Here is a 19,333-nt window from a genome sequence, read left to right on the forward strand (position 1 = left end):
TATTTCCTATGCTGTTAGTCTTACTGATATTTTTATTTTTACCTCATATAAACATATTTGATGGAAAGGCTGTCCACACTGTGAATTATCACACACTTGATCAGGAATGGCACCGTTAAGTTGATAGGCATAACAAATTCCACAATCCATAGAAAAATCCTTCAAGAGAAGAGAAATATTGGGGGATGGGGTGGTGGGAAAAAAATATTTATAAGAATACACAAGGTGAAATTAAAAAGTGAATAATATGGTATTAGATACTATTAAATTTTTATAAAGGTTAACTATATTGCTGTTACAGAAAATACAGTCACATCACTATTTAACACCTTAGAAAAGCTATCTGTAAGAGAGGGCTGCCTTTTTCATCCAATAAATAATATACATATACCAAAAAGCAGATTCTACTTTTGGCTCACAAGATGTTTCGGGCTTAAGTAATATTCCCACTATGTACATCAGTATAATGCCACTGCAGTATGCAAAGACAGGAACTGACATTAGCTGGTGATTATACTAAACTTCAAAATTCTGCAACTAAAGGAAAAAGACAAAAACATCCCCACCACTTTAGTAGTCTACATTCTTAGCAGCTTTGTCAAAAATCAATTCTTAGTTTATTTTTGCAGTGTAGTAGTGTCTATTCAATTTTGAAAAACTATGCTGCCAACCTTCACAAACACTTGTTTCAAGCTAATTAAAACTTTATTTCAGTCATCCATAAGCAGATAGTATAGAAAATCCAAACATCTCATTAGCTACATTGGACCTTTCCCCTATTTTTAATAATAAAGATGTCATTAATCACTTTACTGCTACAATGACCATGAAAAAAGTACACTTATAACCACCAATCAAAGGTTAACAAGTTCTTTGATGCAACTGCCAATTGCAGTTCAGAAGTCCATTATAATATGCTTCCAATTCCTTCCCTTTCAGCCTCATTTTTCTCTGGTGCCTAAAAGAACATTTGACTTTCATTATGCAACACTGTTTGGAATATCAAAGCACTGATGAGACTTACAGATTTTTCCAGGATAGCACGAGCTGGAAAATCAATTTCTAAAACATCTTTCAAATTTTGTAACAGGCTATTTTCTGGATCCCTGAAAACATGAAAAAAACCTGTTATTAAATTTGTAAAATCATAGGAAAGTAACAATTATATTGCAAAGATACCTACCACAAATGTATGTTTCTGCTCAGCCTAATTCCCAGGGGTTTTACCACTTCAAATATTAAAAAAAAAAAAAAAAGTTTAATAATTTAGGGTTTGCTGCTGTCATTTTGTAAAGTCACATTTGGCACAGAATTTGTCTTTTTATTGAGCTATAATTGATAACACTGTATTACAGATTTAGGTGTACAACATAGTGATTTGGTATATGTATATATTGCAAAACGATTACAAGTTTAGTTAACATCTATCATGCAGTTACAAAGATTTTTACTCTTGATGAAAACTTTTAAGATCTAATCTATTAGCAACTTTGAAATGTACATAATATTTGTTAATTACAGGATTTGTTTCCTAAGTACGTGATTAGAAAATCTAAATCATATATATTATATATTAAAACACAGAAGTACACAGTTCACAATGAGACATTTTCATTTAAGATGTTTACCATTAATATATTAATATGTTAGAATATTTAATTACAATTAATATTTAATTATAATATGTAATTACAATTAATTATTTGTCTACAGTGGTAGACGAATATTTTATAATTCTGTTAAAAATATTTAAACCTGAGATCTCATACCATGGTCAGCTCCAAGAAAACAGCACTCAGGAAGCATAGTAGGATGCCTGGGGTCTACTTCTATATTTATCGAAGCATTATTCCCTAGAATAAAAGAATATTAAAGCTTTTAGAAGTAGAACAGATAATGAAACAAAAAATAAAGGAGTATTTGTCTGGGTACTTATTTCACTGTATACCCAAGGAAAGATTAACTAATTGTATTATAGTTTTTTATAAAGGTAAATATACTACTAATTTATAATTTAACAAAAAGAAGTAATTTGAAAATTTTGATCATGACTAAAGATTTGGGGATCCCAAGTTTCAAAAAACAGAGCCAATCCATAAGTTAATATGATTAATTTAGATACGAATTCTGGTCAGAATTGCATTAAAGTTTGAATAAAAATTTTCTATGGAGTGATAAAAATCTTTAATATATAAAAATTACAAGTCACAAGTTTAAGAAATAATCTAAATGATATCGTAATATTCTTGAAAAGTAATAGAACAAACATAAAAGACTAAAAATACAATAAATGGTAAAAATAAATGTTTAAGATTTGAGTTTTATAAAAACATTTTCTGCAATCTTTATCTCCCTGTGAAGCTTTCCTGGATAAGTTAACAAAGGGGTCAATTCATATTAAATTTTTGGAAACTGTTCATTTAATAACAAAAACAACTAACAGTTTACAGAATCTAAGGAAAAGCTATTTCTACTTGGCACTAAATTCTTTTATAAATTTTAACTGTACTAGAGTATGTACAAATTTCAGAAATTTTATTGTTTCTGAAGGTACACAGTGTGGTTGTTTAAGCTTAATCTGGATTTCATTTTTACGGTGAAAATGTCTTGATAAATTCTATACACTATAGAATAATCCTCTGGCTCAGGTTGGCAACAATATAAATACAGTTATTACAGATCTAGCAAAAAGAGGTAATCAAGTAAAATAAAAAAGTAAGTCCAGGTAATTCAATAAGAAAAACAAAATTACAAAAAGTTAATTTATAATTTCATTGGTTAATGCATTTTTTACATGAACACATATTCCATGTTAGCCTTTATGTCACCTAATGGCTCCAGAAAGTACTTTCACTTAACAACAATGATCGTATTAACTAGTCTTTTGATTAATTTGCTGAAAACCTGGTCCTAAAAGGGCAAATCAATGCCTGAAGAAAAAAAAGGAGCTAGAAGGTAAATATAGGGAGAGTGAATAAATACCAGGTTGTTTATGCTGAACAATGAGAAGTAAGAAGTATATTTAATCATAACCTAAGAGAAATAATTATTTTAATGGGGCCATTAAGATAATAAATTACTGCACTTCTTTGAAGCAAACATTTTAGTATCTACTTGTTCACAAATATACCATAACTTGGTTAATTATTCCAAATTAAATACTGTTAACACTTTTTCAAACTTGATAAGTAACAGTACTGTCTGTAGAACTGCTGCGCAATTATACTTTCCTCTTCTCATAGTAACATGTCACTTTTCCCCCCAGATAATCTATTATGCCTGGGTAGAAACTAATTCGGATATGATTCACATCAAAATATCAAAATATCCTTCATAACTATATAGTATTTACTGTGAACTCAAATATAGTTTAAAACATCTAAAATCTTGAGAGGTTGAGCTTTAAAATTGACTTCATGTATTGCTTGCTCGTAATGAGAATACATAAAACAATCATCTCATAGTAAAGAGAATATGGTAATATTTCCAGGATGATATTTATGGTTATTCCACATCTTATTAATTTCATGTATTTACAGTAAATTAAATACTTAAAATATATTCAATTATTATTTTGTAAAGCTTTCTTTTTACACTTCAATGGCATGCATGACCCACTTCAGGTTCTTTTACCCTCCTCTATATTTCTGTCAGAAAATACTTCCAAACTTGTTCGTACTTGTCTAGTTTCACGAATGAAGAATTCATTATTTCTAACACAGTTCTTTTCCTAAGTAATGGAAGTTCTGAAAAATCTACTCCACAATTTCTGTGCTAATTGAAATCTAATTAAATACTATCTCTGAATGCTACTTCCATGGATTAGATCATCACCTTTTGTAATGAAACACCTCAGTACTTGCCCTTTCTACTTGAAATAGTCACATTTAAATACATAGTAATAAAAGAAATCATAGTTCATCTCCCAAAGTTTTAATAGTTGACTTCATACAAAAAAAGTCATCTAAGAGTCCAATGTCATCTTAGATTCATTTTCCTAAGTAATACAAAATACAATCAAACACCTTTTTAAAAAACCTCCTTAATCCTTTTTTACTCTACCTAATGCAATTCTGCGTGCTGTAGCACTCCTTGTAGGTTTTTCCGGCTCAAGTACCCAAGTCTTCTCATCAATTTCATCCATAACATCCCAGAATGCCTTCAGTGATTCCAGTGCTGCCAAAAACTGACTATGAATGCTTATTAAGGAGCTCTGTGAAAAGACAGACGAAAGCTGAATAAGCTGTATGACACTATCAATAGTGGATTATCTTTCACTTAGGATACAACTCAGTTTACAAGTTTTAAGCTCTGTTTCATTTCAGCTAAAACTAGACTCTAGTAAACAACAGTCAACTCTCCCTGCTTCACATCTCTTCACCACTACTAGTATTAACAGAATTCTTTTTTGATTGTCACTGGACTGTGCACTTATCAAGAAAGAACGCTTTTTACAAACCATATTTATTATGATGCATTTTGTACTATATGTATGGAAAGGTATACCCTGTATTAATAATTACTATTATTAACGTATACAATACACATTTAGCATAGTGTCTACAATTTTAGTATGAAAATATTTTTATTTTCGCTCAGTTATCAAGTTAAATGCAGTGCTATTTGTAATTTGATTACTTTTATACACTGTTAATAAATAACTTTGCAGACTTAATTAGACAAAGAGTATGAAAGGTTTTACACACTTTTAAAGAATTCAACAAATTACAAACAGGATTTCTTTTGATGTTAAATTTTTAGCCAATCTCTGAATTCAGTATTTCAGGCATTAATCCTTTATGGGAATTAAATATATTTTCACTAAATGACAAGAACTAAAGCCATCATTGATTTTAAAAATCAATTCATAAAGTCAAGAGTTTCTTATAAAATAATGTGGTATGGTTAAAAGATACAACCATTTACTAAATATTTTATATAAGAAGCCGTCAAAACTAAAACAGTTTTAAAAAGAATTAAGGATTTTTTTTTTTTTTTTTTTTTTTTGCAGTACGCGGGCCTCTCACTGTTGTGGCGCACAGGCTCCAGACGCGCAGGCTCAGCGGCTGTGGCTCATGGGCCCAGCCGCTCCGCGACATGTGGGATCTTCCCGGACCGGGGCACGAACCCGTGTCCCCTGCATCGGCAGGTGGAACTCTCAACCACTGCGCCACCAGGGAAGCCCAAGAATTAAGGATTTTATTTACTGTTTCAAATAAGCAAAACATATAAAAAAGTCACTGAAAAACTGCTGGCTCGTATCAAATGTATTCATCCAAAATAACTGATACAAGCCAACAATTCAAGAATATGAAACACCCTGAGTAAGATGAAAGAACTCACGTCCTTAAACATGTATTTTGTACTTATGTACTTAAGGAAAACCCATTTCATCTCATCACTTGAGTAAGGGTGTACACGTAGATGGATTCATAGCTCAGATTCACCAAAGCAGTTTCAACTCTTCTTCCATACACAGAAAAAAGTTAAGAGTAGGAACTACAGCTTAATGAGTAAAAATAACCTTTTATTACTAGTATATTGAGGGTAGAATATTCTCTTCTAGTATACCATACTTATCCACAAGTTTAGATGCCAGAATCCAGAAATCAGAAAACTAAATACCCAAGTGTTTCTTTTTTTTTTTAACTGTGAGCTGCACTTTATTTCCTCTTTCACTGAATGCACCACCATTCTTTACATACCCAAATAAGAAAGCAGCTTTGGTCCTTGGAGATTTCCTCTGATACCTAATAAATTCTGTAAGTTAACATAAGACTTAAGTCCATATTTAACATTTCTTGATAACTCTATTAATCCTAGTATTATTATATATTATTAAAATAATCCCCTATTCTTATTTCCGTATTCAGACTTGCCATCCTTGACTTAAACAACCTTCCGGCAGAGTACCCTATTTAAAATATAAACCTGAACAGATCAGTCCCCCTCTTAAAACCATTCAAACCAACATTCTAACTGGATTTTTTCCCCCTCTAGTCATATTCCCCTAAAGCCCATTATTTACATTGTGATTAAGCTGATTTTTGTATTCTGGAAACCTGATACTATAATTTCCTGGTTTACAACAAACTGTTTTAAGTGCAGTTCTTCTCCAAGTGATGTTTTGTCTTTGTGATACTACCACGTAATAAAAGCAACACAAGTTTCAAGAGCTGTTCAATAAATATTTGTTTAAGTAAATTGAACTATTTGACATAAGAAAATAATCACTGATAACCACCATTCTATTTGGTCACCATTATTTACAAGTACCTTGCAAATTATGTTTTATGTTATCGTTAGTGATTAAAACCACAGTTCTTTATCGTGGCTTACAATTAATATTGTTTAATATGTATACACAGATATGTTTACATAAAGTAAATTGAAATACTTTCTGTGGGTTTATTTACTACTCCAAGCTTCAGTAACCACGTTCCCTATGATCATTCCCAAATTTTTTTAAGCCAGATGGAGAACTCCAAACCTACTCAGCCATTTCTATATAGATAACATCTATATGGCTGTCTAAGATGCACACCATAACTGGATGGTTCCAAACGGATCTCATCATCTTCCCAAAGAAAAATTCCCTTCCCGCTGTTTTTTTTTATTAGTGAAAGGGGCTACTACTTGCCCTATTGCCCAAGCCAGGAATCTAAGCATAGATTTAAGTAGATTACTAAAACAACCTTCTAACTGAATTTTCTTCCTTTAGACATAGCCCCCTATTGTAACTAAATTGACTTTTGTACTATGTAAGTCTAATACAGTAATTTCTTTGCTTACGATAAAAGTCATTCATCACTAGATGCAAACATTATAAACCAACTGGTGGACAGTATGTTGGCATTTTTAACAGCTTTATTGAGGTATAATTGATATACAAAGAACTGCACATATTTAATGCGCAAGTTGAGTTTGGGCATATGCATATACCCATAATACCATCACCATAATCAAGGTAATAGATATAGCCAACACTTAACAAGGGATCTCTAACATGAGATCCCTAAAAACACTTAACGTGAGATCTACCCTCTCAACAAATTGTTAAGCGCACACTACGGCATTGTTAACTGTATTGTACAACAGATCTCTAGAACTTATTCATCTAGCACTCTGTACCCATTGAATACCAACTCCTCATTTCACCCACCCGCCAGCCACTGGCAACCACTACTGTATTCTTTGTATCTATGAGTTTGACTTAGATATTTCATATAAGTAGAATCATGGCAGTATTTGTCCTTTTGTGACTAGTTTATTTCACTTAGCAGAATATCCTCCAGGTTCATCCATATTGTTGCAAATGGCAGGATTTTCTTCTTTTTTAAAGCTGTCTTGTATATACCACATTTTCTTTGCCCATTCATCTGTTTATGACAGATAAACAGATGGACAGTTGGATTTTTTCATATCTTTGCTATTATGAGTAACACTACAATGAACATGGGAGTGCAGGTATCTCTTCAAGACTCTGATTTCAGTTCTTTTGGAATATACCCAGAAGTGGGATCGCTGGATCATATGGTGGTTATATTTTTTACTTTTTTGAGGCCGTTCCATACTGTTTTCCATAGTTGCTGCACCATTTTACTCTCTCACCAACAGTGTATAAGGGTTCCAATTCTTCCACATCCTTGCCAATACTGGCTACTTTGTGGGAGTGTTTGTTGGTTTGTTTTGTTTTTGATAATAGCCATCCCAGCAGATCAAAACTATGACATGATACCATGTTTTAGTTTTGATTTTTATTTCCCTGATAATTAATGATGTTCAGCATCTTTTTATATACTGGTTGGCCATTGGTATGTCTTCTTTGGAGAAACTTATGTTCAAGTTCTTTGCTCATTTTTTAATCAGGTTGTTTTTTTTGCTGTTGCAGGAGTTCCTTGTATATTTTGGATATTAACCCTTTATCAGATAGTTTGCAAATATTTTCTCTCATTTCATAGGCTGCTTTTTTCATTTTGTTGATTGTTTCCTTTACTGTGCAGAAGCCTTTTAAAGGTATGATGTAGTTCCACTTGTCTATTTTTGCTTTGTTGCCTGTACTTTCAGTGTCATATTTAAGAGATCACTGCCAAAACCAATATGAAGAAGCTTTCCCCCTATGTTTTCATCTAGTAGTTTTACAGTTTCAGGTCTCATGTTCAAGTTTTTAATTAGTTTTGAGTTGATTTTTGTATACGGTATGAGGTAGGCGTCTAATTTCACTTTTTTGCATATGGATATCCAATTTTCCCAGCACTGTTTGTTGAAGAGACAACTTTTTAAAAATCAGTATAGTAGTGTCCCTCTCCTTTCTCTCTCTCCATCTATATCTATATTTTAAAATCTATAATTACCTATTTCATTGAAAATCCAAGGAAAAGTTAACCAAAAAAAGTCATACAATGCTGTCACATGGTATCTTTCATTTGAAAGTAAGTTCCCCCAAACACATTGTCCATTTCTTGTATGCTTGAATGTAAATAAAATCCTAAACATAGCTCTGCTTAAAATGCTAACTCTGTATTTTAAACAGAAAAGGTATGTTTTTAAAAAAAAAAAAAATGACAGCAAAATAAAAACAAAAGACCCATGAAACAACCACCCTGAAACTAGAAGTCAGTTGATAATCACAGAAAAAGTGAATTTCAAATCCTAAAAGTCATCATCAGTCTCCCAAGGCAACAGAAATAAAAGCAAAAATAAACAAATGGGACCTAATCGAACTTACAAGCTTTTGTACAGCAAAGGAAACCGTAAAAAAAACAAAAAGACAACCTACAGAGTCAGGGAAAATATTTGCAAGTGATTTGACCAACAAGGACTTAATTTCCAAAATATACAAACAGCTCACATAACTCAATATCAAAAAACCAACAATGCAATCAAAAAATGGGCAGAAGACCTAAATAGATATTTTTCCAAAGAAGACATACAGATGGGCAACATGAAAAGATGCTCAACATCGCTAATTATTAGGGAAATGCAAGTCAAAACTACAATGAGGTATCACCTCAAGCCAGTCAGTATGGCCATGATTAAAAAATTGACAAACAATAAATGCCAGAGAGGGTGTGGAGAAAAGGGGACCCTCCCACACTGTTGGTGGGAATGTAAATTGGTGCAGCCACTATGGAAAACAGTATGGAGTTTCCTCATAAAACTAAAAATAGATTTGCCATATGATCCTGCAATCCCACTCCTGGGATTATATATCTGGAGAAAACTATAATTCGAAAAGATACATGCACCCCAATGTTAATTACAGCACGTTTTACAGTAGTCAAGACACGGACACCACGTTAATGTCCATTGACAGATGAATGGATAAAGATGTGGTATAAATATACAATGGAATACTACTCAGCCATAAAAAAGAATGAAATGCCATTTGCAGCAACATGGATGGACCTACAGATTACCATACTAAGTGAGGAATGTCAGAAAAAGAAAGACAAATACCAAATAATATCACTTATATGTGGGACCTAAAATATGACACAAATGAACTTATCTATGAAACAGACTCACAGACATAGAGAATAGACTTGTGGTTGCCAAGGGGGAAGTGGGGTGGGAGAGGGATGGATTGGGAGTTTGGGATTAGCGGATGCAAACTATTATGCATAGAACGGATAAACAACAAGGTCCTACTATATAGCACAGGGAACTATATTCAACATCCTGTGATAAACCATAATGGAAAAGAATATGAAAAAGAATGTATATATCTGCTGTACTGCAGAAATTAACACATTGTAAATTAGCTATGCTTCAAAAAAATAAATTTTTTAAAAAGTCATAATCAAATTTTACACAGTATTTTTATGTTCCAAATAAAGAAAGTCTGAAAAAGTGAAAAGTGAGACACAAACATTTCTCTTAGCAATTTTAATGAAGTGGACATTAAAACTATTCTATCAATAAGCCTCTGAAAAAAAATTTTTCTACAACTGCTTATTTTGTCTGTTAAATCATTCACAAACTCTTAATTTTCAATTGATTACCCTACTGAAAATGGGGGGAAAAAGTCTAAATGTTAACAGTGCAATTAAATATTTATTCTATGTACATCACCATAAATGCCAAGGAAGTACCCTATAATATGACCAAATTTGATATCAAAGTTCAGTAAGTATTTTGCAAGGAGAAAAGTTCTCTAAAAAAATTTTTTTTTTCAAAAATAAAAATTGCCAAGTCCTCATTTTTTAATATGAGCAGTCTCACATCACACCAAAACTGTGCAACTGCCTTAGGTTTTCTTTCTTTCTTTAGAGGGTGGGGGGGAGACAATATGCAATGTAAAGTAACATGTGACTCGGATGAAAAACTCCGATAAAAGGTGAGAAAGTTAATATTAAGAGGTAACATTAAAATACAAAATGTTGGGCTTCCCTGGTGGCGCAGTGGTTGAGAGTCCGCCTGCCGATGCAGGGGACGCAGGTTCGTGCGCCGGTCCGGGAGGATCCCACATGCCGCGGAGCGGCTGGGCCCTTGGGCCATGGCCGCTGAGCCTGCGCGTCCGGAGCCTGTGCTCCGCAACGGGGAGAGGCCACAACAGTGAGAGGCCCGCGTACCGCAAAAAAAAAAACAAAAAAAACAAAATGTTGGTACGGATGTAAATCAACATGAACTCTCACATTCTGTGGGTGAGTGTATAAAATGGCACAACCATTTTTGAAAAGATTTGGCGATTTCTTTAAGAACTAAATATATCCTTACTTGTAACTTAGCTGTCCATAAAAAGACTTATGTTAAGGACGTTCATAGTTTATTCATAAATGTCAAAAATTGGTATAAGTCCAGATAGGAGAAATGATAAACTCTAGTATATTCATGCAATGGAATACTACTCAGGAATAAAAAGAAAAAACTACTAATACATGTCACAACATGGAAATTTCAAAACTATGTTGAGTGAAAGAAGCCTATGTACATAAAGAGTACATACTATATGCTTCTGTTGATATGAAGTCTGGAACAGGCATAGCTAAGGTATGGTTGGATAAAAAACAATGGATATTTACTGGGAAGAGAGAGGAGACTGAATGATGGTAATGTTCTGCATCTTGAGTATGGACTGCACCAGTATATTCATTTACTGAAACTTATGATACACTTAGGATTTATGCATTTTATTATTCCCAAATTTTACAAAGAACTGAACTCTAGTTAAAGGTATGCATACTGAAGTAAGTATTTGGGGGAAAGATCTGATACATGCAAATTACTTTGAAAGGCCTCAAAAATCAGATGGATTTATGGACGGAAAGAGGTACAAATGGAAATATAAGTGTTAAAGCAAGTACAGTAAATGTTAGCTATAGAATCTGGGTGGTGTATATATGAATATTCACCATAAACCTTTTCAATGTTTCTGTATGTTTGAAATTTTATAATAAAATATTGGGAGGAATTATATAACTTATATGAGTTATTTATTATAACTAAGAAAGTTAATTGAAACTATTTTTTCTGGATTAGGTTATAGACTATTTTTTTTCAAATATTTAACAACTGATCTCTTTACATAAATCTTTAAATCTATATATTTAAAACCATCTCTAAAACAAAACATAAATATGCCTTCTGAGAAAATCGGCTCACTGTATGTGGCAAGTTATAATCTTTGAAATGTCTGTAATAGGTGTTCTTAATCAGAGTATCATAAGGTTGGGTTAAAGAATGCATTTTATATTCTCTAAGTAAAATTTAGCATTTCACTCAACTATGGACATAGATAACAAACCACACAAATGGTATCACTACCTGTAACTTTCTCTACAATAAAAATAACACTGCAATCACTTAGAGAACTTAAACACTAATATCTACATTCCATTCTCAGCCATTCCTTTTTAATTGATCTTGTTACAATACAGCCTTAGCACTAGGAATTTCAAAAGTTCCCCAAGTGATTCTAATGTGCAAAGTTGAGAACCACAGGTGGAACAATGAACAGCCGCCATCCCTGTTATAGTCTAAATGTTACCAGACATATTTCTAAAAGATTCAAGCTCATGAGGGAAAAGAAAGGCATCCTTATGAATATTTATGTGATAACTTTAATTTCACTCTTTTTTCACTGTTGATGTTTAATATTTTATTTACTTTTGCAACCAATTTTGGGATTTAGGGAAGCATACAATGAATTTGTAAAAATGGAACACAGTTTATAAAATTAGACTTATGGAGAAAAGTTTTAACTTTTAACTTAAAATAGTAAATTTGTAGCCATATACAACAAACTATCTGGGTCAAGAATCAAAGAATGCATGTCCTCATTTATAGTATACCAAGTTATACAAAACTAAGTAATACTACAAAATGAATTATGTCTTAATACAATTCAATATAGCAAATGTGTATAATGTGTAGGTGTTATGCTCTACAGTAAATACTGATTGATATAAGATACAATAGAGTATGTTAGTTAAGATCATAGACTTGTAGTCAAATATTTAGTCTCATTCCTAGTTCCACTACTTAAAACTAGTTGCATCTTTCTCAGCAAATTACTTAATCTCACTTAGCTTCTGCAATATGGAAATACTGTTAATCCTTACAAGATTTGAGTGAGATGATGTATATAAAATGCTAAGTGCTCAGGATACAGTATATGCTTAAAATGGATAGCCACTATAATTAAAAGACGTATGGTCCCTGACCTAGAGAAATTCTATCAAATCAAAAAATATTTGTACCATATTAGACAAAGGATTAACACCCTTAATATAAAGTTACTGAAAATCAATTTAAAAAATACATACGTATTTTTAAAAATAGGCGATTAAAGACAGTTTCCTAGAGAAAAAATTCACATAATCACATTAAAAAATACTCAACTTCGTAAGTTTAGACATTATTTCTAATTGCAAAATTTCAGGTAAGAGAAAGAGAAGAGATGAGCAAAGCCTCAGAGTTAGAAGATGGTGAGAATAATGAGGTATACGGGATGGGCGTCTGCTTTCCCAGAGTAACTTTTCCTTTAATAACTGAGGTAGCTCAATTCCATGGTATGGCTTCTTTCTTACAGCACTCCCATTACTAGTTACTGCTTTATTACAGAACATCACTGAAGAGGTGAGCATTCTATAGGTCCTATGGGACCATGGTACATGCCCTTAATCCATTCCAGAATAATCAAGAGTGGTTTTGGGGGGCTTCTCTGGTGGCGCAGTGGTTGAGAGTCCGCCTGCCGATGCAGGGGACGCAGGTTCGTGCCCCGGTCTGGGAGGATCCCGCATGCCGCGGAGCGGCTGGGCCCGTGAGCCATGGCCGCTGAGCCTGCGCGTCCGGAGCCTGTGCTCCGCAGCGGGAGAGGCCACAAGAGTGAGAGACCCGCTTACTGCAAAAAAAAAAAAAAAAAAAAAAAAAAAAAAGAGTGGTTTTGTTCTAATTCAGCACCAATGATTTTGTTCCAAGGCTTCACTAGTCCCTGGGTAGTGTGGTTTTAAAAACAACCCACTTTATATAAAAATTTTTATTTCCTTCTTTGTACTTTTCCATACTTCCTACAATAACATATATTATTTGTATAATCATAAAGGAGCACATGTAGAACTAGAAATAAATGGTCTGTCAGCTATCCTTTCATTTCATGAATGTGTATAGTGAAAAACATACTAAACTCAATTCAATGAAACTAATATTTCAACCATGTGTCAGGACTATGTTAGGAACTCCAATACAAAGATAAAAGAACCCAGTACACAGAGAGGTCACCATTCTAATCTTGATGGGTAACAAAGTATCTGATATCAAGACATACCCAGCCTCTTAAAGACTTAATATTACATCTATAAATGTGACTGTGTGGTAGATAACTTCTAAGGTGACTTCCAGCTCTAAAAGTCAAGAACTCTAAATATAACTTTGAAAATCCATGAAGTAGGTGATTCTGTCCACTTAAAAGTAGGTATACTTCCTTTCAAGATGCCAATTACTATAACATACTCCCATTTATTTCCAAATCGTGTTTATAAACATATTTTCTCATTCAAATTATATATAAATTATAAATAACTTATATGATTCACTGCAGAACAATCATTTCCTCTTTAATCAAAAGAACTTTTATACCAGAATCAAAATATTTGGATTACACTTCATATCCCCATGTATTTAAGGGGAGAAGTCAAACATGCATTATACAACTACTGTTTTTTTCCTAAAATATAGGGACAAAACTTCAGTCTTCTACAACTTCTGAGTTTGGGAATAGGTTTGAAACCACAAATTTCTAGCAGGTACAGAAAAGCAACTACACAGCTCAAATATGATGAAGATCCAAAAATTACACCCAGAACACTGCAACTGGTTAATTCATTAATCAAAGGAAAATGTCAACCTTTTTAGCACATATACATAATTTAAAGAAATAAAATAGAGGAAAAAAAACTGTAGAAGGAAGACAAAAGAAATTATCAGCAAAACCAAAAAAATAAAAATTTTAAAACCCCAAAAGCAGGGGTTTCCCTGGTGGCGCAGTGGTTAAGAATCCACCTGCCAACGCAGGAGATACGGGTTCAAGCCCTGGTCCGGGAAGATCCCACATGCCGCGGAGCAACTAAGCCCATGCGCCACAATGACTGAGCCTGTGCTCTAGAGCCCACGAGCCACAACTACTGAAGCCCACACGCCTAGAGCCCATGCTCTGCAACAAGAGAAGCCACCGCAATGAGAAGCCCGTGCACCGCAACAGAGAGTAGCTCCCACTTGCCGCAACTAGAGAAAGCCCGCACGCAGCAACAAAGACCCAATGCAGCTAAAAATAAATAAAATAAATTAAACAAAAAACAAACACAGAAAAGGCTTAGTGTCCCAAAAGCAATAAACTATCCTACAGAGAAGAAAAGTATCCCAGTAACCAAGATAACAATGTAGGAGCCTCTCACCTAAGCCTTGCTTTCGAAGGGAGAGGATGTGATGCTAAACCACCCCTTGTCCTTAAAGCGCCAAAAAAAAAATTTTTTAAAGGAGAAACATTGAGAATGTTAGAAAACATAAAACAAGGAGAAAAGAGTATATTCTATATTCCGCTCTACCTACTCCAAAGATTTGCAGCATACCATGTTGAAGGCATAACAACCACAACATTCATTATTTTATCTATGTATCTTTCTGTCTATTTTTATGTGGGGTAAGGCAATCACTAAAAAAAAAGGCACAGACTAACCACCAGACATTGGAAAACTGTATCTGTAACATTCCATGCACTGGGAGCACAAGAGCTAGGTTTAACAGGGAAGAAATTCCTGATATGGAGTCCAATCTTCCCGTGTGAAAAGCAAAGGTCAGAAGATTAAAAAGAATGTATTAATCTTGAGGGAAAAAAAACAGACATCTCGACATGATTTGAAAAGAGCAGGCATAAAGATATTAATAAGAGATCAATTTAATATTAGGTTCACCTAAGGCATTTAATGAAATTCTCTGCACTGAAATCAGGATACCTGGACTGTTCTGTATATAGGCTTCTCGGTGAGAAGATCTGTATCTGAGATCCCTGTGTTGATGCACTGAAAATTTCTGAATAATCACAATGCTGAACAGTCTGTCTGGTATGATAGATTTGGCATTTAAACCTTTAGATCATTGAACCATTAGAAAGTTCATCTGGTCAAATGTCACCAAATCATGACCTTTCCAAAAATATTACAAGGCATATTCTATCTCCTGACTAGTTTTATAGTACCGAAACACAGTCTATTTTGGAAATGCTTGCCCAATTTTTATTGCTGGCAAGTGTGATGAATCAAGTACCCCAATATTTGACCAGAGGAAGGTCAAGTTGGTTATTCTTGTTTATGTTTAATAAATAAATAAACCATCAGAAAACTAGGTTATATCAGTATTCTATAGAAATCTTGAAGGGTATCACATTTTCTCATGACACATAGCCAATAAACAGAGAAGGAGATGAAAATGTTCTTATTAACTCCATGGCTAGAGGATATATATTTCGTGAAAGAAATCGGTGCTCTGGTTTCCACTGTCACCATCCACTGATGAATTGCTTACATGCTTAAGTCTAAACTCGTTTCAAAACATGCTAGTCCCGATTACTGAAATGTTAATAATTTTTTTTATATTCGACAAACTGGGTAACAAGTACAAGCTAAGAAGTTAGTGGCTGTGGCCCATTATTATATAGAAGTTGCATAAAATTTTTCAAATGGTGGTGACAAGCCAAAGGAAGCTGATAGCAACTGTAAAGAAAGTTCTGTAGGGGTAAGGACATCATTTGAGAGAAGACTAGTACACTCTTTGAATTATAAATAGAGTTTTAAAAAGGCCCGTCAAGTTATATTGCTTAGAAGGTCACATATAGCTGCAAAGGTTTTGTTCAGTCTTGAAAAACAAATCAAACAAGCAAAAGGCAACCATCAGGATTTTTTTTAAGGAAGGTAAATTTCTGCGCCGTAAGTATAACTGATATATTTGGACCCTTGTCCTACGTCATCTTTATTTGTAGCTATAACGTTAAGTGATATATGCAATGATAATTTGAGCTTGGGATCTCCCCCAAAAAGCAAAGCCTGAGGCCAGGGCTTGTGTACAGATAGGTTATTGGAAGTAATCTCAGGGATTGAGAGGGAGTAGGGACTGGAAACAGTATAAGCGAGGAGAGAAAGCTAAAATAAGGGTGTACTTTCAAGATGGTTACTGTGGTCAATGGCAGCTCCGTGAGAAGGTCTAGAGAAAGCTCCTCAGAATTGCCACCCAAGAAACAGAATTCAGGAGCATTTATTCACTGTCTTCTATTCCTGACTGGTCGAGTTGCCCTAGGAGGGTTATGAATTCTCTCACATTTCCAGATCTGCATACATATGTATCCCTAATGGCTCCCATAAACATCACTGGTCCTAGCATTAGAAGAGCTGTGGGGCAAAGAAAGAGATAAGTGGTAGAGCTTAGGTGAGGTGTTTTGTCAAGATACACAATCATGAAACAAACTGAAGCAATATGGCTGAGTAAAAAGTGGATGCAAAGGAAGTGAAGTAAGAAGCAAGAATTATCTGATTCCTAAGCCATTTGCCAAACAGGGAAGTAACATATGGTCAATTCTCCAAGAGTTAAATAAACCTGTTTTGAAAAAACTTTCCTCATGAAATTAATTTATATAAAGCTTTAATAGTAATAAAAGGGATATATTTGAAATACCCAAAATATATATCTATATAAAATATTCTGCCTATTTTGTGTTGTTGTCTTATTATTGAGCTTTCAGAGCTCTTTATATATATTCTAAGCACAAGTCCATTATCAGATACATAATTTGCAAATATTTTCTCCTAGTCTATACCTTGTCTTTTCACTCTTTTAACAGTATTTTTCAAGAGCAAAAAGTTTTAATTTTGATTAAGTCCAATTTCTCAACTTGTTCTTATAAGGATCTTGTTTTCTGTATTGTGTTAAGAAATCTTTGCCTATCCCAAAGTCACAAAGCTTTTCCTTGTTTTTTCCAGAAGTTTCATTGTTTTAGGTTTTACATTAAGTTTATGATTCACTTTGAGTTAATTTTTACATGTGGATTGAAGTTCATCTGTTTTGTATATATATATATATATATATATATATATATATATATATACATATAGCAAAGTATTTGTCCCATTTATTGAAAAGACTGTCTTTCTTCCACTGAATTATCTTTGCACCTTCACTGGAAACAGCTGTATGCATACACAGTTATATGCGTATACTTCTAAATTCTCTATTCCAGTGATCTTTTTTTCATACTTTATATTAATACTACATTGCCTTGATAGATAGGTTTGTCTTAAAGGTAAATTTATAAGTCTTGAAATCAGGTGGTATTAGTCCTCCAATTTTGTTCTTTTTCAGTTTTTTGGACTATTCTAAGTTCTCTGCATTTCCATATGAATTTTAGAATCATTTTGTCAATTAAAAAATCTACTGGGATTTTGATTGAGATTGCATTGAATCTATAGATCAATTTGGAGAGAACTAACAAGTTAACAATACTGAGTCTTCTAACTCATGAATATAGTTTATCCCTCCATTAATTTAGGTCTTTACACAAAAGATTTGTAGATGCTTCACCAAAGAAGATATATGATGACAAGCATTTAATACGTTCAACATCACTGGTCATTACGGAAACGCAAATTAAAATCAAAATGAGCTACCACTACACACCTATTAGAATGGCTAAAATGAAAATGACTGGACATACCAAATGTCAGTTAAGGATGCAGAGAAACCAGAAGCCTCAAACACTATTGTTAGGAATGTAAAAGAGCACAACCACTTAAAAAAAAACTGTTCAGCAGTTTCTTAAAAAGTTAAATACACACCACCTAGATGCTCTAGCCATTCTAACCCTAGGTATTTGCCAAAGAGAAATGAAAGCATATCTTCATATAATGACATTCACATAATGTTCACAGTAGCTTTATCTGTAACAGCCCCATCCTGGAAACAACCCATCTGTCCATCAACAGGTAAATGAACAATATATGGTTACATTCATACAAAGGAGTACTACTCAGCCTAAAAACAACGAAATATTATTACATGCTACAACATTGATAAGTCTCTAATTCTGCTGAGGAAAGAAACCTGACATAGAAAAGTATATAGAACTATATAAAACTCTAGAAAGGATAGCAGCAGTTGCCTGGGGATCAGGAGGAAGGACACGAGGAACAGAAGGGAGAGATTAAAAAGGCGAAGCGGGAAACTTGGTTGTTGTGGAAATGTTTATTATCTTGATTGTGGGGTTGATCTCACGGGTGTAAACATTTGTCAGTGCTCACCAGATCATACGCTTTAAATATGTTTAGTATACTGTATATCAATTATACCTCAAAAAAGCTGTTTAAAAAAACACTCATTCTGATTTCTGGACAGTAATTAATCTATACATTAGTACCTTCTTTGCAGTAGATCTGCAGTAGATTTCTCAACATTTAGGACCTAAAAAATTTACAAAACAGCTATATTTCTAAGAGCAAAGACAAAGGCAGAAGAGTAACTGTTCATAAACCCACCACTTAGATAATAAAAGCTTATCACTTTTATATGTATATATTGGGCAAGGAAGGAGAAAGGATATACATGGGAACAAAGATGTTAGCTATTCCCCCATAACCGTTATTAGATTATGTTAAACTAGGAAAGCACTTAAGCAGAAAAGTGTGAACACTGCCAATCTCAAAATGTAACGCTTATTATCTTTAAAAGCATTTTGTTACTTTTATAATACCTGAAGTGATATAATAATGTCAGTCACTTAACCAGATCTTAGAGTATAATATCTTCATCTTAAGTACTATTATTTCCAGTATTTTAATAATTTTCTCACAGT

The 19,333-nt window shown here is 33.5% G+C and overlaps 1 protein-coding gene across 2 annotated transcripts in view; it reads right to left on the bottom strand.

Annotated features, from left to right (window-relative positions):
* The window catches only part of FANCL (FA complementation group L), an 83,431-nt gene that overhangs the window by 7,203 nt on the left and 56,895 nt on the right, over positions 1 to 19,333 (bottom strand). For both annotated transcript variants that reach the window (XM_032652938.1, XM_032652939.1), the window contains exons 8-12: positions 4,063 to 4,213; positions 1,770 to 1,853; positions 1,184 to 1,229; positions 1,025 to 1,106; positions 43 to 159 (exon numbers count right to left, since the gene is read on the bottom strand). In XM_032652938.1, the coding sequence (XP_032508829.1) occupies positions 43 to 159; positions 1,025 to 1,106; positions 1,184 to 1,229; positions 1,770 to 1,853; positions 4,063 to 4,213 (480 nt within the window). The remainder of the gene's footprint in view (positions 1 to 42; positions 160 to 1,024; positions 1,107 to 1,183; positions 1,230 to 1,769; positions 1,854 to 4,062; positions 4,214 to 19,333) is intronic.

Source organism: Phocoena sinus, chromosome 13 (assembly GCF_008692025.1).
Source record: "Phocoena sinus isolate mPhoSin1 chromosome 13, mPhoSin1.pri, whole genome shotgun sequence".
NCBI classification, from domain to species: Eukaryota; Metazoa; Chordata; class Mammalia; order Artiodactyla; family Phocoenidae; genus Phocoena; species Phocoena sinus.